General features: G+C 42.9%; 1 protein-coding gene across 1 annotated transcript in view; it reads left to right on the top strand.

Moving 5' to 3' along the window:
* Positions 1-550: 550 nt before the first annotated feature.
* The window catches only part of Arfgef3 (ARFGEF family member 3), a 141641-nt gene continuing 117189 nt past the window's right edge, over positions 551-25002 (top strand). Inside the window, exons 1-2 of the mRNA XM_074073635.1 lie at positions 551-740; positions 9296-9347. Of these exons, the coding sequence (XP_073929736.1) occupies positions 656-740; positions 9296-9347 (137 nt within the window). The 5' untranslated portion in view covers positions 551-655. The remainder of the gene's footprint in view (positions 741-9295; positions 9348-25002) is intronic.

The following is a 25002-nucleotide window of genomic DNA, read 5'->3' as shown; positions in this document are numbered from 1 at the left end:
TTCCCCGTCCCTCCCGCCCCCCGCCACCACACACACACACACAGTGTGGATGGAAGCCCCCCGCAGGGCATAATCACTTCGGGATCCCACCAGCCTGACCCCGGAGCTGAACACCGGAGTGGCCTCCAAGGCTGGTCACTAAATAGCTGCTTGGAGGACCACGGGATGCAGCGGGCGTGGCGCCTGCGTGGCACGGAGGACCCGGGGGTCAGAGCAGCACCACCCCAACTCCTCCCAGGGAGGCGGTGGGAGTCCAGCGACGAGACCCCTCCTCCCCGCCACGGCAGCCGATCGCCGCCCACCAGCAGCTCAAGCGGCTGAGCGCAGTGCCTGGCCGGCGGCTGCGGGCTTTTAGAGCATCCGCCTCCGCCTCCGCCGTTGCGCTGCGCCTCCGCGGCCTCCCACTGCCTCCCGCGCCGCGCAGAGCCAAGCCGAGCGGAGCGCACCTGACCCGGGCGGGCGGAGCGGAGCGGGGCGGGGCGGCGGGGCTGACGTGGCCCGCGGCATGGGGCGGCCGTGATTCATCAGTCGCGCGCCGAGTGGGATGGGGGCGAGCGCGGCGGCCGCCTAGGTGCGCAGGGCCCAGCAGCGCGGCGACCCTCGCCCGACCCCGCACGCTCGCGGTCCGCGCCGACGCGGTCTCAGGAAGATCAAGATGGAAGAGATCCTGAGGAAGCTGCAGAAGGAGGCGTCCGGGAGCAAGTACAAAGCCATCAAGGAGAGCTGCACCTGGGCCCTGGGTGAGCGCGCGCGAGCGAGCGGCGAGGGGACCCGCGCGGGCCCGGCGGGGCGAGCCGGGCTGTCGCCGAGCGTCGGTGATGCATGCATGTCAGTGAATCGATGTGGGATAGGAGAATCTTGGCTTGGGCGTAGGCATCCAGCTGCCTGCCCTCTGCTCGCCGTATCTTCTCCCAAACCTTTAATGTTTAAAGGAACTGCTGTCCTTCCCGCTGGGCGGCCCTGTTCCCGGTCCCCAGCACCGTAGACATCAGACCCCTGTCGCCGAGTTAGGACAGCAGGCCGGTGCGAATCCAGGGCCCTGATTCCGAGGCGCTTGTAGAGAAGTTAAGCCAACAACCCCGTCTTAATCATTGGAGAGTGGAACCAGGAAGGAAGGGCTTGTTCAATTTGATTTTCCTGACAGGCCAGCGTGCTGAGTATTTGCTTTCATGATTATTGTGCATGGAAAATAACAGATGGGCAGGATTGTGTTACCTCTGAGATTCTCTGTGGTCTGCCCTTCAGACAGGTGGGATTTAGATCTGTGAGCTTTGCTAACATGGAGTTAAGTTCTAGGCAGCAAATTGGAATGACATCTCAATTGGCCAAGAATTTAGGCGATCGGAGGTCAGGGTGGGAATGCAAAGCGATCAGGAGCACAGTTTGGGCGAGAATGATGGATTTTACAAAGGAAAGGCCAAGAAGAAACGTGGGCTCTGAGGGCCCTGATTTCCCACAGACATGAGCCTCCCTGTGGTTCTCACCAACCACTCAATTAAAAAATAGAATCTTTTCCCTGGAAATCAAAAACCAGCCCATGCTTGTCATAACACTGTGCTGTGTGGGGCAGCCAGAAAAGAGCGAGAAGTGTCCTTACCTCTTCCACTAAAGGTAGAATTCTGATTGTTAATGTTTAGAAGGTTTCAATTCACATATGTTTGCTGCGCATTTGCGTACAGAATCACAGCAACATTGCTTTTTCTTTAACCTGTGCATGTCATCACAGAATTGTCCAGAATATTGCCTACAAAGTTTATCATGTAGGAAGAACTAGCACTTGCCTATTTTAATTTACTGTTAAATAAAAATTGACTAAAGATCTGGGAACAGCAAGGCTCTTAAAGTCGCAGTAGTGTTTTGCATTGCTATTGTCATTCAGCAGCGATTCAGGCTACATTCCCAAATGCCTCTAATGAACGGCCACAGATGGCTGGGTAACACAATAAAGCAAGGTCCAATTGTGCTCCTGGCATGTCTTTCCTAGTATTTATTATTATTTTTCTGTAAATTAAGCAGATTTAGATAAGTAGGGAGGAGGAGAGTAATCTAATGTTTTTAATAAGTTTGAAATTTGATATTCAACACCATGTTAACTTTACAGCATTGTTGAGTTTAGGACCTTGAGGCTACCAGGGAAGCCCAGAGCTGAGTGCAGGTAGGTTTTCTGGGTCAAGTCCGTAGTCCAGCCTGACTTGAGTAGATGTCGTTCCTTTCCTAATGATTTTTTTGTAATCAGCAAGAGAAGAGATAAGCATAAAATGGTTAAATAATAGTGCAGGCATTCATATGTACGTTGGGATGAGCACAGGAAGGAAAGCGGTCCAAGAATGGGGTCTGAGTGTGAGGTTAGGGTGAGTTGGTATGAGATGGTGGGCTTTTGAAGATATCCCTTGAAAAATGGGTGAGGGGTGGGCCCCTTTCTCCTTGCTTACTTATTTAGCAAACATTTATTGAGACCTCATCTGCACTGAGCAGTGAGCTGTAGGTTGAGCAAAATGCTTCCTGCAAGGAGTGTGTGGGAAGGGCATTTGGAGAGGGAATACATAGGTAAACAAAGGCAGGAGACAGCTTTTTATTGTCTTTCCCACAGCCTCATCATGTTATAAGACACTGTCACTTCTCAGCCCCTTCGTTTCTTTATAGATTATCCTGTAAATCCCTTACAGAGTTCTTCAGAATCTAGTCACAACCACCTTTCTAATTGTTCCCCCTGCAAGAGCACAAGGGTCCAGTGTCAGTCAGCTGTGGAGCTTTCTTGATCACGCTGTGGGCACACATCTCTACTTTGCTCTTGCCAGACCTTCTGCCAGGAATTCCCTTTCCAGTTTCCCCAGGGCATGCTCACCCAGGAAGCAACTTCTGCACTCCTTAGCAGAAGCAGTTGCTCCCTGGTTCAGAGGCCTGCCCTCAGGACTGGATGTTAGAGCTGTGTGTATCTACTCAGCTAGGGAAGGGTAATTAAGAAATATGTCAGGCACAAGAGATCAGACTAGTGAAAGCAGACTTAGTCACAACATGGTTTATTTGCTCCATCCATTAAATATTCCCCCAGAAGAACAGCTGTAGTTGCGGTTTGCTTTGGAAATTACATAGAGTTTCAAGGACTTTTTGTCTCGCATCTTGTGGATTGACTGACATGCATGGATGTCCATAGTTTTGGGCTCATGCATTAGCACACTTACACCATCTTGGAAAAGAGGGGTCATCTCCCACTTAAACCATCATGGTAGAAATGGTCACCTCCCACTTACACCTTCATGGAAGAGGGGGTTTTCTCCCACTGATGACTGGGGGGGAGAAAAGGGTCATTTCTACACTTAGACCATCTTGGGAAAGAGGGTCATCTCCCACTTAAACCATCTCGAGAGAGAGAGGTCACCTCCATACTTAGGCCACCTTAGGAAAGAGAGACTACCTTGCACTTAGACCATCTTGGGGAAGAGGGGTCATGACCACACATAGGCCATCTCAAGAGATTGGGATCACGGTTGCTTTTAGGCCACATCAAGAGAGTGGAGCTCCTCCAGTCACTCCTGCCTGCTCATTGGTTTCTCTTGTCCTGATGGGTCATGTCAGAATTCCTAAACTTGACCTCTAGCCAAAGAATACAGTGAGCTAACTGGGTTATGCCTAGGCCATGAGTCCAACTGAAATCTAGTGTTAGAGAAAGATGGTTTCCTCAAAACAAAATCATGTGTGGCTTCAGAAGGCAGGAGAGAGGATGCTGGTCCTTCAGAGTAACAAATGTCCCCAGGGTGGTGAACTCCGTGAGTCAGGCACTGTGGATTAGGCTGCTTTGGTGGCTTCTGCCCCTACAGTTTGAGAGTTGTTCAGTCAATTAATTCTTCAGTGACTTGTTTGGGTTTCAAATGTTATTCGTCCTTTTTTATTTGTAAGAGTAATATGTTCGTTTTAGAATAGTGAAAAACATTAGCACAATATAGAAAAGTAAAAATTACCTGTATAATCTTTTCACTATAGGCATTTTAAAAACTTTTTCTTTTGTAAAGTGTCATTGTCATACATAGTGTGTATTATTATTTTTTGAACTTTAGCATTTTCTTCTTTGTTATTTTTTTCTTTAATTTTTTTTTAAGGTACCAGGGATTAAACTCAGGACTGCACATTTTCTAGTTAGGTACTCTACCACTCAAACCACACAACCACCAGTCCTTTTTTGCTTTTAGTTATTTTTCAGAAAGGGTCTTGTGCTTTTGACCCTGGGCTGGCCTCAGATTGCAATCCTATCCCTGTAGTTGGGATTATAGACATGTTACCACTATGTCCTCCTGCTGGTTGGTTGAGATGGAGAGGTCTCACTAACTTTTTGCTCGGGCTGACCTTGAACCCAGATCCTCTCAATCTCCACCCCCCGAGGAGCTCTTTAATACAATTTTAACTTTAGTGTTTTGTTCTACTTTGTCATAACACTTTTCTAAAAATCAGTGTTCTAAATGTTTGCACATTAACTAGCAAGGAATATGTATGTATCTTCTCTTTATTTGGTACTATCTGCATTCTTTTTTTGTCAGTGAGAAGATGTTCTGACTACAGAGTAGAAAAGTATGAGTAGGCTGGGTTGAACTCAGTTAGAGCCTAGAAGAAAAGAGTTTTCCTTCAGACACTGGCAAATGTGGAGGCTAGGAGCTAGGGGATAGATGATGGAGTGGTTGAGAGTTACATCTGGAAAGAGCCATGCCCATGTTTTAGAAATACTTCTAGTTTTTTACATATATGGGGGACTTATGTAGAATGAACTTGAGAAATAAAGGTGAGAAGAGAGAAAATTAGAGGCAGAAACCCCAACTAGGAGGAGAATCATTTACCCCATCACCACCACCATACTCCTACCTACCCACCTGCTTTCCCTGCCAGCTACAGGTTCTGCAACCTTCCCAGATGGACTTCTCAAAGAATTTTGGCAGGGGTTGTGCCCATGTCCTCAGTTTCCACTCACTCTTGGTCCCAGTCTGATCTGACTTTCACCTCCATCAATGACGCCACATGCGTCTGGGTGGCCACTTTGCCTACCTCATGACTGACCTACTGTTGCTGTGGCTCTTGAGCTGCTCTGTGTTTGTGGTTGAGTGCACCATACCTCCAGCTTCAGCTCAGTCTGATGAGCTGAAGCTAGTCCACACCTGTGCTCTGACATCCAAATCCTGAGGAAGCTACCTCCTCAGCACCTCTACTTGAGTGGTCCAAAGTGACTGTGTGGTCACCCCATCCTACCTCACCCCCAAACCTGGCTCGCCTCTGGTGTTCTAGGTCATTAGTTGATGTCATTGTCTACTCCATTGTATAAACCTGAAACCTGGAGTCATCCTTAATTCATTTTATAATTTGCCACCATTCCCAGTCACCCAAGTTCAGTTCTTTTTTGTTTGTTTTGTTCTTGATTTTTTTTTTTTTTGGTGGTATTGGGGTTTGAACTCAGGGCTTTATAGTTGTGAGGTAGGTACTCTCTCACTTGAGTCACATCTCCAGCCCTTTTGGCTCTGGTTATTTTGTAGATAGTCTTGCTTTTTGCCCAGGCCTGGTACCATGATCCTCTTATTTTATGCTTTGTGATATAGCTGAGATGACAGGCTCACACCACCACGCCCGACTTTTCTGTGTTGAGATGGGGGTGGGGGCGGAGTCTCACAAACTTTTTTGCCTGGCTAGCCTGGAATCTCAGCCCCCCAAGTAGCTAGGATTATGGGTGTGAGCCACTGGCACCTGGTTTTGGTTTTGGTTTTTTGAGACAAGGTCTCCACTATGTAGCTCAGGCTAGCCTCGAATTCACAATCCTCCTGCCTCAGCCTCCCAAGTGTTAGGATCACAGATGTTGGTCACCACACCTAGCTTAGTTCTCCCAATTTTTAGCTACTAACTATACCTCCAGGCTCTTTGCTTCTCTCTACCTTTCTTGCCAGCCCTCCAATCAAAGTGATTTTCCTTCCTTTCTTACACTTCTGTGACAGCCTCCTATCTACTCCTTCCTCATCTACTCCAGTCCTTTTTAAGCTATTCTCCAGGCCACACCAACTTGGAAGCCCTAATCTGATCATGCCGTGGGGATCATGCCATGTGGATACATGGGATGGCATCCTGTTAAGATGGACTGATATCCTAAATGTGTTCTGCTGAGCTCTGCACAGCCTGCTTCCTACCTGCCCTGCAGCCTCCTCCTGTGCCACCCTCCCACTGGTACACTGGATTTCGGCCACACTGATCTTCTTTCAGTAACTCACATATGCTATATCTTATGTCATTAATTTAGCATGTACTTAGTGAGCACCTACCACATGCCAGATGCTGTTCTGGGTGCTGGTACCATAGTGATCAAAATAGGCCAAAGGATCCAGCTCTGCCTTGGTGGCGTTTACAGGCTCTTGGAAGGAGCTGATGGCTCATACCTGAAATCCTAGCTACTTGGGAGGCTGAGATGGGGAGGATTGCAGGTTAAGGCCAGCACAGGAGATCCCATCTCCAAAATAACCAGAGCAAAATGGGCTGGCAGAGTTGCCCAAGTTGTAAAGCACCTGCTTTGCACGCATGAAGCCCTGAGTTCAAACTCTAGTCCCACCCCCAAAAAATACAAATATACACGACAACTCAGATAGTGATTAGGGCTAAAGGAAAACATAAACTTGTAAAAGGAAATAGGTGATCTGGAGGAAAAAGGAGATGCAATTTAAATAGGGTATTTAAGGAAAACCTTCCTAAAAGGGAGGCTGTGAATGGGGGAAATATCTAGTGGCTTCAAGAAGGAGTAAGGAAGCCAGATAGAGCCAGTCAAGCAACTAGGAGGTGACAGGCCAGACCCTGAAGGACCTTGTTGGACTTTCTCAGGGTTTAACTTTATTTAAAATGAGACAGGGAGTTATTTGGAGTGGAGGGAAAAGGATCCTGATGTGGCTGTTGACAGATCTCTCAGGCTGCTGGGTTGAGAGAGCCTGCAGGTACAGGGGGTGAGCCCAGAGGTGGGCAGCCCAGGGCATAGGCTGTTGTAGTCACCAGGTGAGAAAGATATGGTGGCTTGACCAGAGTGGCCGCATGGAGTCTGTGAAAATAGTTGTGATTCTCTCTGTGTGTTTTACTTTTTAAGTCTTGATTGTTTTTTGTTCTTGTTATTTGTCTACTTGTTTGTTTGTTTGTTTTTGAGACAGGGTCTTACCATGTTACCCAGGCTGGTCTCAAACTCCTGGGCCCAAGGAGGCCTCCTGCCTTAGCCTCCCAAAATAGCTGGGACTACAGTTATATACCATTATGCCTGGCTAAGTCTTGATGTCTTTTGAGCTCATTACTCCATTTACTTGGGATGTCCCATCCTAACCTAGTTTACACAGTCAGTTTCAGTCTTGTCCCTCCTGCTGGAAGCCCAGGTGCCACAGTCCACAGAGGGGTCTCCTGTCCCACATTTGCCTAATAATCTGTTCTCCAAATTCCCCAACCATGTCTGTCCTTGCCACTACATCCCTATTGTAGTACCTGGCCCAGTGTCTAGTCGGGGAATCATGGAGAGGAAATAGGAGCTGTCACTGACATCTAAGAACAGTGCCAGGCATTTTATGGTCATTATTTCATTAGCTCTTACTAGTGGGGTAGATGTTATCACTCTCTCCTAGAAGATGATAGAACTGGGCTAGGGGTGTAGCTCAGTGGGAGAGTGCTTGCCTAGAATGCAGGAGGTCGTGGGTTCCATCCCCAGCACTGAAAGCAAACAATTCTGAGAGGAGAGAACTGAAGCTTGGAGAGGACAAGTGACTTGTCCCATTCCCCAGTGCCAGTCACTGGTGTGGACCTGGAAATGGAGTCTGGTTCTCTTTGCTTTCTCTGTTGGTGCTTCCGTGGTCGCCTTCCTCAAGCGACCTCTCTTCCCTGGGTGACTCCAGCTGGGTTGCACAACTTTCCCTCTGCACCCACTGGACTCTCTTTACCTTGAGTTCCACACTTATCCCCGTATACCTAGACGGGGGGTCCTCTGACACTGCCTGCACTCATTGCTGCTGTGTGGCTGCCTTTCTTTTTCTTTTTCCCTTTTTTTCTTTGCTGGGGTTGGTCCCAGGGCCATGTGCATGCTAGGCCAGTGCTCTACCGCTGAGCCACACCCCCACCATCTTTTCCCTTTTTTCTGCTCACTTAGTATTTGTAGAGCAGGACACTGTTTCACATTCTGAGTTGGATACAGATCCCTCTCTCTGGAGGGGAAAAACACTCTGGTTTGGTGGCTCAGTGTCATTGCCTTTCCTTGGCAAGGAGAATCAGTTTGCCCTGAGCATTGGCCCCTGTCATGCTAACTGCTGGGCCATGCTGGTCTGTGTGACCTTTGAGCTGCTCCCTCAAAGGTCTGAGGGCTTCGTTTTCTCATCATCCTCCTCCCTTGGTCCCTCGCCAAGGCACCACTGACCCTGCTGAACTCATCTTTCTGTTTTGCCGATTAATTGTCTTTGTTAAATCCACTGTTTTGCCCCATTGGCTACACAGGCCAGATCCTATCTCACTTTGCCTGTTAGTCCTGAGTCTCAGGGAGGCAGGTGGTTTCTCTTCTTCCCTCTGATCTCTTAGCAAGGTGAGAAAAGATGTGTCTCCTTCCCCAAGGGAAATGGTTCAAATTCACAGAACTTGTTGATTCTAAGGAGATCATCTAGACAAAAGTGGGAGCCATTAAAATAGAGCAGTTTTGGGGAAAGGGAATAGTGAGTTTTTATTGATTCTACAATTAAGGGTGGTAGAAGTGTGGATAATCACAAACCATAGTAAGATACTGAATATTCAGATTGGACTAATGAGATTTGAGGATGGGCCTTCTAACCAGTATCCCTCACTGCAGTGTGATAAAACAGAGGGGTTAACCTACCACGTCACAATGTGTGTTGTCTAAGGTGCTTTGTGAACTTGGAAATCTTTCACAAGTGTGCACTACTGCTTAAGAATGTTGAAACTGTATTTTCAAGGAAAATAGCTTTCATTTCTCTAGTTTGATTGCAAGAACATATATCTTGGTCAGTTGTGAATAGATGGGATTGGCATTCTGGTTCAGGTAGTTGAACTAGTCTTTCTAAAGGGAAATATGTCTTAATTCTTTACTTTCCCTTTCCCAAGAGTAAGGCAAGGTCCAGGGAAGCCTCTAGGGTTATGAAGGGAGAAGAATCTGTACATAAGGATGACTTGCATGCAGATAATTGAAAATTGACTATTTTTATCTGAATTTCCAGGGGAAGAAAGAATCCAACAGTGAAATTCATGTATAGTATAGGTTTGCAGACTTTAAATACTTACTTATAACCTTGTAATTTTCCTTTCACAGAGACCCTAGGTAGCCTGGACACCATTGTCAAGATCCCTCCCCATTTGCTGAGGTAAGAGATGGAGACCATGTAAGATAGAAGAAGCAAACATTGCCCGTTGTGTTTTTCTGTGACACTTTTTTTTACTTTGTTGGGGTGCGGCATTGGGTTTGAACTCAAGGCCTCATGCTTGCTAGCCAGGTGCTCTACCACTTGAGCCACAACACCAGCCCTCCATTGTGTTTTTCTGAAGACTGGATCACCTCATTGCTTTACTGCATTTTTACTTGCTGACTAATGTTTTGTTTTGTTTTTTATTTTGCGTCTGTGAGCTGGGCTATTTCATATGGTTCACATTGTGGGAGCCTGATTGATTTCCATCAGTATATAGAGTGAATGAAGTCAGTAATCCTAAGGAATTAGCCACAGAAATCAGAGGTCAAAGGATAAAAGTGGACAAGGAGAGGCATGACCAAACTGAAGCAAGGGAGTGGTCAATGGGCAGTATCTTCCACTGCAGACTAGAAAATGACACCCCTCTATGGGGTGCAGCCCTACATTAGCCAGGGTAGATTTCAGCTTTCATGTCAACCCTGACTGGACACCATCTTACTGGTGACCAGTCTACAACCACACGCATTCCTGAGAAGCGAACCTATTTCCCCTACTTCTTCACCTCCCTCCACACCTTTCTTCCTTTTTTCCTCTTCCTTATAAGAGAAATACATGTCCCTTGTGAAAAATTTGGAAAGAATGAAAGTATAAAAAAGAAAGTTGTCCAATGACCAAAAAGAGTTTAATAGATTGCCTTAAGTCTGTTTTACATACACATATGCATTTATAAATTAACATGAAATTTTATTTACGACTTTGTTTCCTGCTAGCTTTTTCACTCTATACAGTGTGAAGAATGTTTTCTAATGTCAATATACATTCATCAAATTAAGGTATTACACATACTTCTATCACATGACTGTAGTATAACTTATTTAACAGTTTTTCTATTACTAATTTGGACCATTTTCAAGTTCTTCTCTGCGGTTATAAGAAATATTGAGCTTACAGAACTCTGTGGTGTATGATTCCTGTATTGTCATGGTATGATTTATTGGGCATTTCCTCTCTTTTAAAGTAGATTGAACAAGAATTACGTTTCTGTCTTAAAAAAAAAAAAAACCCATGATTTCTCTACGGAATCTGCTGCAGGCTTACGTAGTGTAAGGGATTCACATATGGGGCTGACGATGTGGCTCCAGTAGGAGAGCTCTTGCCTAGCTTGTGTGAAGACCTAGGTTCAAGACCCTCTAACAACAACCACAAAAATCAAATTACATTTATTTAGAGTGCCTAGATCTTGCAAAAGGACAGAATGACAGCCCACGCATATGACTAGCAGAGAGCTATTTCCACTGCAGGTGTCCAAAAGGAAGGCTTTATAAGAGCAATGATAGCTTTGAGGGGGTTTTATACTAGCTTTAGAGGGTCCATTTCCTGGTCACCAACTTTTAAGCACCTCTTCTGAAAACTGATTTGCTCAAACCCGATTTTGCCACACTTGTTTTTCCATCTCACCTTTTGCTTGACAAAGGAGAAAAGCACAGCTATAAACACTGGATTCCCTGTGGTGCGTTGTCCTCACCACAGAGAGCTATGCAAACACAATGTCCATGCTGGTAAAGGGAATGATTAGCAGAGCCAGGAAATATTTTTTTTTTCAAGTTAGGTAGTTTGGACTTCTTGACTCCAGCAGAATTGAAGGCAGACCTAATTTAAGTACCAGATGATAGACAAAAATATTTTTTTGATGATATTACCTTCATTTAATGAAACATATTTTGATAAGGTTTCTTACTACCTATATCTATAAAAATGAAAAAAGGAAAGACACAGAATTGACGCTAAGCCTTGCCTCATTATAACAATGGGTAATACTTATTCATAGATACATAGACTAACTAAAGGAAAAAATAAATGAGCCCTATCCATTTCATTAGAGATGCATGTCTAACGAAGTTGCATTTTCTGTGTTAAGTGTATTAACATTCTGGTGAATAATTGTTAATGTTCTTTGGATCAATTGTGTGCGTTAGTAATGGTAGCTCAAACTAAAAGAAAATAGAACACTTTTAAATCCTATGGTTACAGGAAAAAAAAATCTCTTTATACATGGTTTGATGCAGAGAAGTGTAATAAGGAGATTGACAAAAGCCTTTCAAAGCAGTAAGGCATTATTTTGTGGGGAAAGTTGAATGGAAGTATGAGTTCAAGGAGAAAGAACAACACAGCATTTTTTTTACTGTTTGGAAAGAGTTTGTTCATTTAGTTTTGATGGATGAAAGTACCTTTAAATTGCTGTAGTCTTTAGATTTCATGAGATACACTTAAAAAGTGATATGCTGTAATTAAAATTTTTAATAGTTCAACTAGGCTAGAATTATAGCCTTTGCAGTTAAAATTATTGTAAAATATTAGATGTTACCCTAAAGTATGTGAAAAACAGAATCTTCAAATTTTCTTAATGACCATATGAGCAAAACAACGTAGTGACCACTGATCTAAAGGTTGCTTCCAACCGTTAGTGTTGTTATGTGTTGTTTAGGTTAAGTGTTGTTTAACCTGACAATGAGACTTTCTGAGACTGGGGTGTGAGTGTGATGGAAGGTCTGCCTGCGGCATGAGGGCTCCAGGTCATGATGATACCAGAAGAGGGTCCTGGTCCACTGGTGGACTGTTCCTCAGAAGGCACCGGGTATCATTTTGGTCTGTGGGGGGAGGAGGTGAGCCAGAGAGAATACCATTTGAATGGGCCAGGGGTATAGGTTGGGTCCTCCTTTCAGCCATTTTTAGTTTTACTTTATTCAGTGCAGGTGAGCTGTACTCCAGAGCCAGCTAATGCTCATGTACATTCAGAGGAGGTGGTCACAGAATTGGCGGGAAGGGTGCCAGATGAGGACTGTGGATGATATATATTTGCATGCAGTTGTTTTTATCTATTGTCACCATTATTGGAATTATAATTCAGGGTGTTTATCCTAGTGATGAAGAGCGGGTGATGTCATCCTTGTATACAGAAGAATGTGCATTATTGTATTTCAGGTACACAATGCCATCAAACATTCTTGTACAGGGAACTAAACCATAAGAGTGAAACACAGCAGATGCATCTGTCATCTCAGAGGCTTTTATTCTGAAAGAGGAGAATGAAGGCAGATGAAATTGGAAAACCCTGTTACTGTAGCAGCAAGTGTAAATTTACTGTAGCCTTTCACACACATAAGGAGGTTTCTGCTTGCCTATGATTCACAATAGTAGGAACCTCTCAGAGTCTCTTCTAGGACATGGAAGAAGTCATAATTAGGACAAATCAATCACAGTGTGACTAACCATTTTGTCTTAATGTTATGGAAGTGATATGATGAGAGATCATATGGGCTTTTCCTCCTTTGTCGTGAGTCAGTCCTCCTTTAACCCATTGAGTCGTCTTGCTGTCTTCCCCCCTTTCTTGAGACAATGTCTCCTATGTAAACCAGGTTGGCCTCAGTGTCCTGAGTGCTGGGATTACAGGTGTGCACCACCATGTAAACTGCCAGGCACTTTAACCCAGAGAACAATGATAGGACAGATCCAGGTATCAGCATAACCAAGCCTTCACAAGGACTATGGGACACAGAGGAGGAGAGGGGCAATGTAGTAATTTGCAAGAGACTAAATATCGTAGAAGTCACAGTACAGGGGAAGGGAGGACAGGTTAATCCAGCTGCTCTCTTCCAGGTAAGACTGATGATAGCCTCATAAAACACAGCCACCAGCCCTGAAAATTCACAGTGAAAGCCACACCGTACTGAAAATTCCATAAAATGACACAGTTAATTTGGTTTTATCACTTGATTTCCAAAACCACAGAGGAAAAAACAGGGAGGTATAGAGGGTGAGAAGGTGAAATACAGATTTGTCAGATGACAGAAAACTTGAATGCTATTGGCCCCAACTATGGTCTGGATTTTTGTGTCCTCCCCAATTTCTTGGGTGGAAATCCTAACCTTCAAGGTAATGAAACTAGGAGGCGATTAAGTCATGAGGGCAGAACCCTCATGAATGGGGTTAGAGAACTTACAAAAGAGGCCTGAGGGAGCTTGTTTGCTCTTTCACCATGAAGGACACAGGAGAATATGGCAGTGTGCAATCCAGAATGGGGCCCTCACCAGTAGGTCTCACAGCTGCCCGAGCCATCCACTTTCCCAGTCAGCTATGATCTGCCATGTTTACTAACTCCTCCTCTTACCCTTTCCTACTTTCAGGGTTGGGTTGTAGGCACTGCCCAGGCCCCACCTCTCTTATGTCATAAGCTGAAATATAGTGTACTTGTCCTGGGCCTCTTTCTTCCAATGCTGAAGCTGAGACCAAAACAAAGTAACCCTTTACATGGGGCACTAAAATGTTGGCATGATCCAGGTTGTTTTCTTCAGCAAGATTGTTCACTGAACATCATTGCAACCTTTCTCTCTTCCTTATCCTGCTTGTCCTTGAAGACTGTTGCGGTTCAACTTGTTCTGCCAGGCAGAAATGGTCCTTCTCTCCCTTGAACCTCACTCTGCTCTTTAGCTAACTCCTCCATGGAACTTATCTACCAAGCTGGCAACTGTTTAAGGGTTCAGTTGTAGGTACTATCTGCAAGGAGCTCATCTATCTATTTTATGACCCTATGTGTCCTGTTATTTAGCCCACTGTCCTATAAATATTTGTGGGATGTAGCCTCCTTTCCAAACTTCCTATCACACATACCAGGGACCCTGTGTTCTCATCTAGATTGTTGAAAAACACAGTATTCCATTTGCCAGAATGGAATCTCAGCTTGGATAATAGAATTTCTGTTGCCAAGAGGGTAGGTCCCAAAGAGTAGACCTGGCAGCCCAATACCTAATTTGTTCACCCCAGCTAATAGAGACCTAAATCCTGTGCCTCTACTTGATCAAAGCCCTGAACAACCTAATGTATTAGTATTAGATTGGGGGTCAGGGATGGGAGTAGTAGTTATCAGGACTTTGATCAATATTCTATGCCAAAAGATGCTGAACGTGCAAAGATTTCAGTTCCCATTAGATTCCCATGAAAAATCCTCAGTCCACTTGGTGAGGTCCCACCTCCAATATGAATTTGACTTGAAGTATTTCTGTTCTTAAGAATGAAGAACCTCCATCTTGTCCTACCAAAATCCAGGATTTTCCCTTCCACTTAACCCAGGTTACTTACAACAGGACTGGTCCAGATGAGATAAGTCTGTCAAGGGAATCCTCGAGCTATCTGGTTAAAAGACATCCATTGGCAGAAGACCTGTCATTGGCATAACTCAGTGCCCTATTGGGAACAATCCAGCCATTCTTCTGGCAGTAGCCCAGCTGCCATTTTGTTACCTTCTCCATGCTTCTTCAGAGCCAACCTCAGTTTAATAACTTTCTGTCCTGCCAGTTTTTTTTTTTTCAGAAAGACTCTAAAGCCTTTCTTCCCATCAGTCCTTGAGTGTCCCCCAATCCTGCTCCATCTTGCCCTGACTGAGCTTTGCCCAGCCCTCTGCTTCATTGCCTGGTCCAGACCTTTCTTGCAGCTTACATCCTCACACATTCCTCCTTGTCCTGACTTGGGGACCTCCTGGTCTTTCATGCAGGTGAAAGAAAGTAATTCTAATCATTAGCTTCCCATTCTTCACTAGCTTTATCTTAATTGCTTTGATGCTTCATTGATCCATTTCATGCTTTAGTTCTATCCTTAGAACCCCAGAGTAGCTTCTTCAGGATGTGTGAAGTATTTTAATTTTGATTAAAAAAATATCCAAAACAACCTGGAAGGACTATGTGTGTTTTCTTTTTTTTTTTTTTTCATTTTTCTTTCATTATTCATATGTGCATACAAGGCTTGGTTCATTTCTCCCCCCTGCCCCCACCCCCTCCCTTACCACCTGCTCCGCCCCCTCCCACTCCCCCCCCCCAATACCCAGCAGAAACTATTTTGCCCTTATCTCTAATTTTGTTGTAGAGAGAGTATAAGCAATAATAGGAAGGAACAAGGGTTTTTGCTGGTTGAGATAAGGATAGCTATACAGGGCATTGACTCACATTGATTTCCTGTGCATGGGTGTTACCTTCTAGGTTAATTCTTTTTGATCTAACCTTTTCTCTAGTACCTGTTCCCCTTTTCCTATTGGCCTCAGTTGCTTTAAGGTATCTGCTTTAGTTTCTCTGCATTAAGGGCAACAAATGCTAGCTAGTTTTTTAGGTGTCTTACCTATCCTCACCCCTCCCTTGTGTGCTCTCGCTTTTATCATGTGCTCAAAGTCCAATCCCATTGTTGTGTTTGCCCTTGATCTAATGTCCACATATGAGGGAGAACATACGATTTTTGGTCTTTTGGGCCAGGCTAACCTCACTCAGAATGATGTTCTCCAATTCCATCCATTTACCAGCGAATGATAACATTTCGTTCTTCTTCATGGCTGCATAAAATTCCATTGTGTATAGATACCACATTTTCTTAATCCATTCGTCAGTGGTGGGGCATCTTGGCTGTTTCCATAACTTGGCTATTGTGAATAGTGCCGCAATAAACATGGATGTGCAGGTGCCTCTGGAGTAACAGTCTTTTGGGTATATCCCCAAGAGTGGTATTGCTGGATCAAATGGTAGATCGATGTCCAGCTTTTTAAGTAGCCTCCAATTTTTTTTCCAGAGTGGTTGTACTAGTCTACATTCCCACCAACAGTGTAAGAGGGTTCCTTTTTCCCCGCATCCTCCCCAACACCTGTTGTTGGTGGTGTTGCTGATGATGGCTATTCTAACAGGGGTGAGGTGGAATCTTAGCGTGGTTTTAATTTGCATTTCCTTTATTGCTAGAGATGGGGAGCATTTTTTCATGTGTTTTCTGGCCATTTGAATTTCTTCTTTTGAGAAAGTTCTGTTTAGTTCACTTGCCCATTTCTTTATTGGTTCATTAGTTTTGGGAGTATTTAGTTTTTTAAGTTCCCTGTATATTCTGGTTATCAGTCCTTTGTCTGATGTATAGTTGGCAAATATTTTCTCCCACTCTGTGGGTGTTCTCTTCAGTTTAGAGACCATTTCTTTTGATGAACAGAAGCTTTTTAGTTTTATGAGGTCCCATTTATCTATGCTATCTCTTAGTTGCTGTGCTGCTGGGGTTTCATTGAGAAAGTTCTTACCTATACCTACTAACTCCAGAGTATTTCCTACTCTTTCTTGTATCAACTTAAGAGTTTGGGGTCTGATATTAAGATCCTTGATCCATTTTGAGTTAATCTTGGTATAGGGTGATATACATGGATCTAGTTTCAGTTTTTTTGCAGACTGCTAACCAGTTTTCCCAGCAGTTTTTGTTGAAGAGGCTGCTATTTCTCCATCGTATATTTTTAGCTCCTTTGTCAAAGATAAGTTGCTCATAGCTGTGTGGCTTCATATCTGGATCCTCTATTCTGTTCCACTGGTCTTCATGTCTGTTTTTGTGCCAGTACCATGCTGTTTTTATTGTTATTGCTTTGTAATATAGTTTGAAGTCAGGTATTGTGATACCTCCAGCATTGTTCTTTTGACTGAGTATTGCCTTGGCTATTTGTGGCCTCTTGTGTTTCCATATAAATTTCACGGTAGATTTTTCAATCTCTTTAATGAATGTCATTGGAATTTTGATGGGAATTGCATTAAACATGTAGATTACTTTTGGGAGTATGGACATTTTTACTATGTTGATTCTACCAATCCATGAGCATGGGAGATCTCTCCACTTTCTATAGTCTTCCTCAATCTTTTTCTTCAGAAGTGTATAGTTTTCCTTGTAGAGGTCTTTCACCTCTTTTGTTAGGTTTACACCTAGGTATTTGATTTTGTTTGAGGCTATTGTAAATGGAATTGTTTTCATACATTCTTTTTCCGTTTGCTCATTGTTAGTGTATAGAAATGCTAATGATTTTTCTATGTTGATTTTATATCCTGCTACCTTGCTATAGCTATTGATGATGTCTAGAAGCTTCTGAGTAGAGTTTTTTGGGTCTTTAAGGTATAGGATCATGTTGTCTGCAAATAGGGATATTTTGACAGTTTCTTTACCTATTTGTATTCCTTTTATTCCTTCTTCTTGCCTAATTGCTCTGGCTAGGAATTCCAGTAGTATGTTGAATAGGAGTGGAGATAGTGGGCATCCTTGTCTGGTTCCTGATTTTAGAGGGAATGGTTTTAATTTTTCTCCGTTAAGTATAATGCTGGCTGTAGGTTTGTCATATATAGCTTTTATAATGTTGAGGAACTTTCCTTCTATTCCTAGTTTTCTTAGAGCTTTTATCATGAAATGATGTTGGATCTTATCAAAGGCTTTTTCTGCATCTATTGAGATGATCAAGTGGTTTTTGTCTTTGCTTCTGTTAATGTGGTTTATTACGTTTATTGATTTTCATATGTTGAACTACCCCTGCATCCCTGGGATGAAGCCTGCCTGGTCGTGGTGAATAATCTTTTTGATGTGTTGCTGAATTCGGTTTGCCATTATTTTGTTGAGGATTTTTGCATCAATGTTCATTAAGGAGATTGGCCTATAGTTCTCCTTTTTGGAGGTGTCTTTGCCTGGTTTTGGGATAAGTGTAATACTGGCTTCATAAAATGTGTTTGGCAGTTTTCCTTCCCTTTCTATTTCATGGAACAGTTTAAGGAGGGTTGGTATCAGTTCTTCTTTAAAGGTCTGATAGAATTCAGCAGAGAATCCATCAGGTCCTGGACTTTTCTTTTTGGGGAGACTCTTGATTGCTGCTTCAATTTCATTTTGTGTTATAGATCTATTCAGGTGATTAATTTCCTCTTGGTTCAGTTTTGGATGATCATATGTATCTAGAAATCTGTCCATTTCTTTTAGATTTTCAAATTTATTTGAAAATAGGTTCTCAAAGTAGTCTCTGATGATTTCCTGGACTTCCATGGTGTTTGTTGTTATCTCCCCTTTTGCATTCCTGATTCTACTAATTTGGGTTTTTTCTCTCCTCATTTTAGTCAGGTTTGCCAGGGGTCTATCGATCTTGTTTATTTTTTCAAAGAACCAACTTTTTGTTTCATTAATTCTTTGTATGGTTTTTTTGGTTTCTATTTCGTTGATTTCAGCTCTTATTTTTATTATTTCTCTCCTTCTATTTGTTTTGGGATTTGCTTGTTCTTGTTTTTCTGGGAGTTTGAGATGTATCATTAGGTCATTGATTTGGGATCTTTCAATCTTTTTAATATATGCACTCATGGCTATAAACTTTCCTCTCAAGACTGCCTTAGCTGTGTCCCATAGGTTCCGGTAGGTTGTGTTTTCATTTTCATTGACTTCCAGGAACTTTTTAATTTCCTCTTTTATTGCATCGATGATCCATTCTTCATTAAGTAATGAGTTATTTAGTTTCCAGCTGTTTGCATGTTTTTTGTCTTTACTTTTGTTGTTGAGTTCTACTTTTACTGCATTGTGTTCACATAGTATGCACGGTATAATTTCTATTTTCTTATATTTGCTGAGGCTTGCTTTGTGCCCTAGGATATGATCTATTTTGGAGAAGGTTCCATGGGCTGCTGAGAAGAATGTATATTGTGTAGAGGTTGGATGAAATGTTCTGTAGACATCTACTAGGTCCACTTGATCTATTGCATATTTTAGATCTTGGATTTCTTTATTGAGTTTTTGTTTGGATGACCTATCTATTGATGATAATGGAGTGTTAAAGTCTCCCACAACCACTGTGTTGGCGTTTATATATGCTTTTAGGTCTTTCAGGGTATGTTTGATGAAATTGGGTGCGTTGACATTGGGTGCGTACAGATTGATGATTATTATTTCCTTTTGGTCTATTTCCCCTTTTATTAGTATGGAATGTCCTTCTTTATCTCGTTTGATCAATGTAGGTTTGAAGTCTACTTTGTCAGAGATAAGTATTGCTACTCCTGCTTGTTTTCGGGGGCCATTGGCTTGGTAGATCTTCTTCCAGCCTTTCATCCTAAGCATATGCTTATTTCTGTTGGTGTGATGAGTCTCCTGTAAGCAACAAATTGTTGAATCTTCTTTTTTAATCCATTTTGTCAAACGGTGTCTTTTGATGGGTGAATTAAGTCCATTAACATTAAGTGTTAGTACTGATAGGTATGTGGTGATTCCTGCCATTTAGTTATCTTAGTTGTTTGAAGGTTTGATTGTGTGTACCTGACTTGAGGTTACTCTCTACTGTCTTGCTTTTTCTTATCCTATGGTTTGGTGCTGCCTGCCTTTTCATGGTTAAGTTGGGTGTCACTTTCTGTGTGCAGGATCCCTTGCAGAATCTTTTGTAATGGTGGCTTTGTGGTCACATATTGTTTTAGTTTCTGCTTATCATGGAAGACTTTTATTGCTCCATCTATTTTGAATGATAGCTTTGCTGGGTAGAGTATCCTGGGGTTGAAGTTATTTTCATTCAGCGCCTGGAAGATCTCACCCCACGCTCTTCTTGCTTTTAATGTTTCTGTTGAGAAGTCTGCTGTGATTTTGATGGGTTTACCTTTGTATGTTACTTGTTTTTTCTCTCTTACAGCCTTCAATATTCTTTCCTTAGTTTCTGAACTTGTTGTTTTAATGATGATATGTCGTGGAGTAGTTCTATTTTGATCTGGTCTGTTTGGTGTCCTGGAGGCCTCTTGCATCTGTATGGGAATATCTTTCTCTAGATTTGGGAAATTTTCCGTTATTATTTTGTTGAATATATTACGCATTCCCTTCGCTTGCACCTCTTCTCCTTCTTCGATGCCCATGATTCTCAAGTTTGGTCTTTTGATGGAGTCAGTGAGTTCTTGCATTTTCTTTTCACAGGTCTTGAGTTGTTTAATTAATAGTTCTTTGGTTTTTCCTTTAATTACCATTTCATCTTCAAGTTCTGAGATTCTGTCTTCTGTTTGTTCTATTCTGCTGGATTGGCCTTCCGTTTTGTTTTGCAGTTCTGTTTTGTTCTTTTTTCTGAGGTTTTCCATATCCTGGCAGTTTTCTTCTTTATTGTTGTCTATTTTTGTCCTGAGTTCATTTATCCATTTATTCATTGTGTTCTCTCTTTCACTTTGGTGTTTATACAGTGCTTCTATGGTTTCCTTTATTTCTTCTTTTGCTTTTTCAAATTCTCTATTTTTATTGTCTTGGAATTTCTTGAGTGTCTCCTGTACATTTTGGTTGACCCTATCCAGTATCATCTCTGTAAAATTCTCATTGAGTACTTGTAGTATGTCTTCTTTTAAATTATTCTTGTGGGCTTCCTTGGGTCCTTTGGCATAGTTTATCTTCATTTTGTTGGAGTCTGGATCTGAGTTTCTGTTCTCTTCATTCCCCTCTGGTTCCTGTACTAATTTTTTGCTGTGGGGAAACTGGTTTCCCTGTTTTTTCTGTCTTCCCGTCATTGTCCTTGGTGTTGTTACTGTCCCTGTACTGTGTGTAATTAAGTATTTTCTAGCTTGTAATAATAACAATGGTAATATTGAGAATGGAAGAGTGAGCTGAGATGGAAAGCAAGAAGTTAAAGAAAAGGGGAAAACAAATATACAGACAAGAGGGAGAAAGCAGAAGAAGGTATCAGACAAGAGAGTTTCAAAGGTATAAACAGGGAGTGTTAGTGTACTAATCGACAGTAAGCTGAACAGACAATAGAGAGACAGAGAGAGGATTGAAAATCAAAGATAAAAAAATAAAAAATAAGTAAATGAAAGTAATATCTATATATAAAAATGAATTAAAATAAAATGGAAAATAGAATATTAAAAAAAAAAAAACCAAAAAACTTCCAAGTTTATATGCAATGCAGTTTCAGTCTTAATAATTTGGATGTCCGTCTCAATCTCCATTCCTGGAGTTGGTGCCTCAGATGTTGTTCTGTAGTTGTCTCATCAAGGGGGATGCATAAAGTAGAACAAAACTACACACACACACACACACACACACACACAAGAAAAAAAAAAAAAACCCACCAAGTGTCCACAGTTCAAATGCAATAGTTTCAGTAAGTTTTTCGGCTTGCAGGTGTAATTCGGTTGTTCTCTCATCAAAGGTAGGGAGAAAAAGAAAAAGAAGCGTCTGGAGGCAGTTCTGAGAGTGGTATCTGCAACTGTGGCTTGCCTGCCCGCTGCTCTCAGCCTGTAGCTGGCGGCGTTATTTATGCAGATCTCAGGGGTGAGCTTAGCACTCACGTGGCCCCACAGGCTTTGTTTGCTCAGAGTTCTCCTGTGCGGGAGCCTCTGCTACAAGCTTTCCCCTTTCCAAGCACACTGGGAAAGGTGACACTGCACCCGCGTTGTCAGGCCTGGGTGTTTATTTACAGTTCATGTGGGAGGTGGGTCTTCCCCCCCTCCTCTGAAGTTTTCCTCCCACTGCCACTTTCAGAAGCTTTCCTGCTCCTGCTTACTGGGCGGTGCTGCTGCTCCTGCCGGCCGCCATGTTTATTTACAGTTCACGTGGGAAGTGGGTCTTCCCTCCTCTCACAAGCGTCCCCGCTCCTGGTTGCTGGGCGCGTGCCCTGCTCCCGCCAGAGCCTCTCCGGCCCGCCCGGCTTGTTTATTTACAGTCCCGGGAAGGATTCCCTTCCCCCAATCTTCAGCGCTCAGGGCAGCCCACCCTCTTTCCAGCGTGTCTTAACTGTTCTTATTGCTTAGTACTCAGTTTCTCTTTTTTTTTTCCCCGGGTGGAGGTCAGTCTGTCCAGGGGGCTACTCTGCTCTGGCCCAGGCTTGTCTGTGGGGCTACCGCGGTACCGCGAAGCTCACCTGGTCCGCGTCTTCCCAAGCAGTGTGGGCCCTGGGGGCCCTCCTGGTTTCTCCGTTTAACATGAAGTGGAGATTCTCTGCACCGGCTCTAGCCGCCATCTTGGAATTCTCTCTATGTGTGTTTTCAAATGATGAAGACAGCAAAGACCTCAGTAGTTGTTTGGGAGAGGCAGTCTGGTCTCATCCATGTTGTCTGCCTTTCTTATGTCATGGAATGGTGCTGTCCTCCTCTTGCTGCCTCCTACTGTGGAGAGGAGGAGCAAGGGATGTTGTGTAGGAGTTGGTCTATGTCTTCACCACTACCTGAGTGGAGAGCACTAGTATACTTGCAGGGCATGTGCTTCTACTGAGGCCCCACCTTCTTCAGGTGGGAGGCAAACAACTGCTGCTCCTGGATAGAAACTCACCATGGTATCTCATCTCTTGCTGCCTCCTTCTTTTTGGCTCTACTATAACTGACTTCTCTTTGCAGAGTCATGCACGTGTAAATGTGTTTTGGCTGTATTGAGCCAAGCTCTATTGCATTTTGCTGGTCTTCGTCAGGAAAGAAAATAGGAGCTTTAAGGCACTTTGGTTGGTTAAGCCTGGCTCATTTTCAGCTTTGGAGAATTCTTGATCTCAACAAGTAGGAAAGGGAGCATGGGGAAGACATTGTCAGCCTTGCTGGGGTTCAGTGGGAGCCTTTTCAGTGAGCGAGGACTTGTTCTGGAGAAGCTGAACTGGTCAACTTCCTGAGAACAATTTGCCTTAAACAGCTGAGTAGAATTACACTTCCCCATGGCCAGCAAAACCCATGTGCAAGAAGAAAGCAGTGTGTGGAGTGGTCTTTAGCAGCCAGGTGGCTGAAATCCATCTCAGAAATCAGAGTGCCCTGAATACCTGGTTTTTTCTTTTCCCTTCCCTGATGCTTTGGAAGGCAGAGGGTATTTGTGGCACTTTTTACATACTCTGACAAGATTATACCATCTCCTGACAGGCATCCCCTCTGTGTATCTGCCAACATGTAAACCAGTCCTAATGGTTTTCCTGTTCTAGTGCCTTCGATAAGGCAGAGCAGCAATTAACTCCAATTATAAGCTTCTCTTGTTAATAGCCCAGCTTAAAAGCACTATTAAAATGATGCAGTTATCACTTAAGGAAGTAATCACTGAGAGAAGTGCATGGGCTGCAAGCAAGGACAGAAAGGGTATTGACCTTGAAGGATATTTAAGGATGGGAGCCAAGATATGAGTTCAGAAGCCAGCTATGGCGACTTCATCTGCTGTGTTGACAAACAGCTGATGTCTTTATAACACTTAGCTTTAAAGAGAAACCATAACAGGAAACAACTTCATTTTGAAAAAGCATAACAACCCAATTGTGGGTTTTGTTTCTAAGTCCTTTTTCCCCTTTTGAGTGAATAAGGGTAGGGTAGGATTTTTGCTTTGTGGGTCAGTCCATGCTTCACATAATAAAACGATGTCTTATAAGCAATTTAGGTCCAAATTCTTGCTTTAACTTTAAAGTATGCCCTTGAGAAATTGTTTGTTGATGGATTATAGAAGTGGGTTTCAAGTGACAAGTGGGGACTTGAGCCCATCAATTCAGTCATGCCAGCAGCTCGGGAGGTTGGTATCTCTCTTGCTCACCTTCTAGAACTTTTCTTCTGCAGAAGACCTGGTGCAAAGACTAAATATGTTTCATTTTCTGGAAACCTTATTATTAAATGTTATTAACTATTAAATATTAAAATATGTATTAAATATTTTGTCTTCTATGTGTTTATTTTACTTCACATTTAGGTATTTATAAGCCAGTAGGATTGTGTAATTATACAATGTCCTGCTGTTTTTTTTGAAGTTAACTCTAATATATTTGATAGAGGTCTCCCTTTACCTATTCTAGAGTTCGAGTATTAATTTGATGCTTTTCAATACACTTAATAGCCTTATGACTCAAATTTCCCATCTATATTTGAAGTATGTAGGAACACAAGTTCACATTTTTTTAGACCTTTATTATAATGTCAGGGACCTTTCCAAGTACTATGAATGCTGATCTCACTGCTCCCTGACAGCTGTCCTGTGAGGCAGGGGAACACTGAAGCTTAGAGGCCCATGTGGCTGGTGAGGTACTAAGCCAGGCCAGGGCAGAGTCAGGCAGCTGGACTACAAAAAATGATCTTCTTAAGCCACTACGGCATAATATCTGTCCTGTGATTTAACACACAGGTGTATTTTTTCTTATTTGCAGTTTATAAGATGAGCTGAGATCAATAGAGCCATAAGTTTCATACAGTAAATTACTTGATGAAGCACCATTATTAAAGATAAAATAAGCTTTTGGAAAATCTGGTCTTTTTTGCCACCAGTTATGAGGGTGACATACTGACATAGGATTATGCATTAGAGCACCTGGTATTGAAATGACTTACAATGCAATTTCCAAGGAGCCAGAGCTTTTAAAAGAGGGAGTGTCCTGTACTCTGACTGAGAGGCAAGTCATGAATTATGAGCACTAAAGAAATTAGTATGTCATGGCTTTGCCAGGAGATGACCTAATTGACTTTTCCTCTTTGTAAGGCACAGGAAATCTTAAGATAAGAGACTCTGGTCTGGGAGTGATGTAGATACCCACTAGGGAATCCTGATTAATTATGTAATTAAGTAACTAACCCTTCCTTTTCCCAGCTTCTGTTGATTGACCCAGGGAAGAGGCTGGGTAACATTGACAGTGTTTCTTCAACAGGGTTAAGGTGAGCAAGCCTGTAGATTTACTGTGAGAAACCTTAAGGTAGGGCCCACTTTCAGGCCCTACCTGAAATCACATGCTGAGCTGGAACAGACTGAATTTTGCAATCAAATGAAGTCCCATGGAACAGTTCTATTTAAAAGACTTTTCCCCATTGGAATTGGAACTTCCCCATTGCTGGCTCTCTGTTGTAAACCCCATTTTGTTTTT

The sequence above is a fragment of the Castor canadensis genome, chromosome 1 (assembly GCF_047511655.1).
Source record: "Castor canadensis chromosome 1, mCasCan1.hap1v2, whole genome shotgun sequence".
Classification (NCBI taxonomy): Eukaryota; Metazoa; Chordata; class Mammalia; order Rodentia; family Castoridae; genus Castor; species Castor canadensis.
The sequence above is the reverse complement of the archived record's forward strand: the minus strand, read 5'-3'. Positions and strand labels throughout refer to the sequence as shown.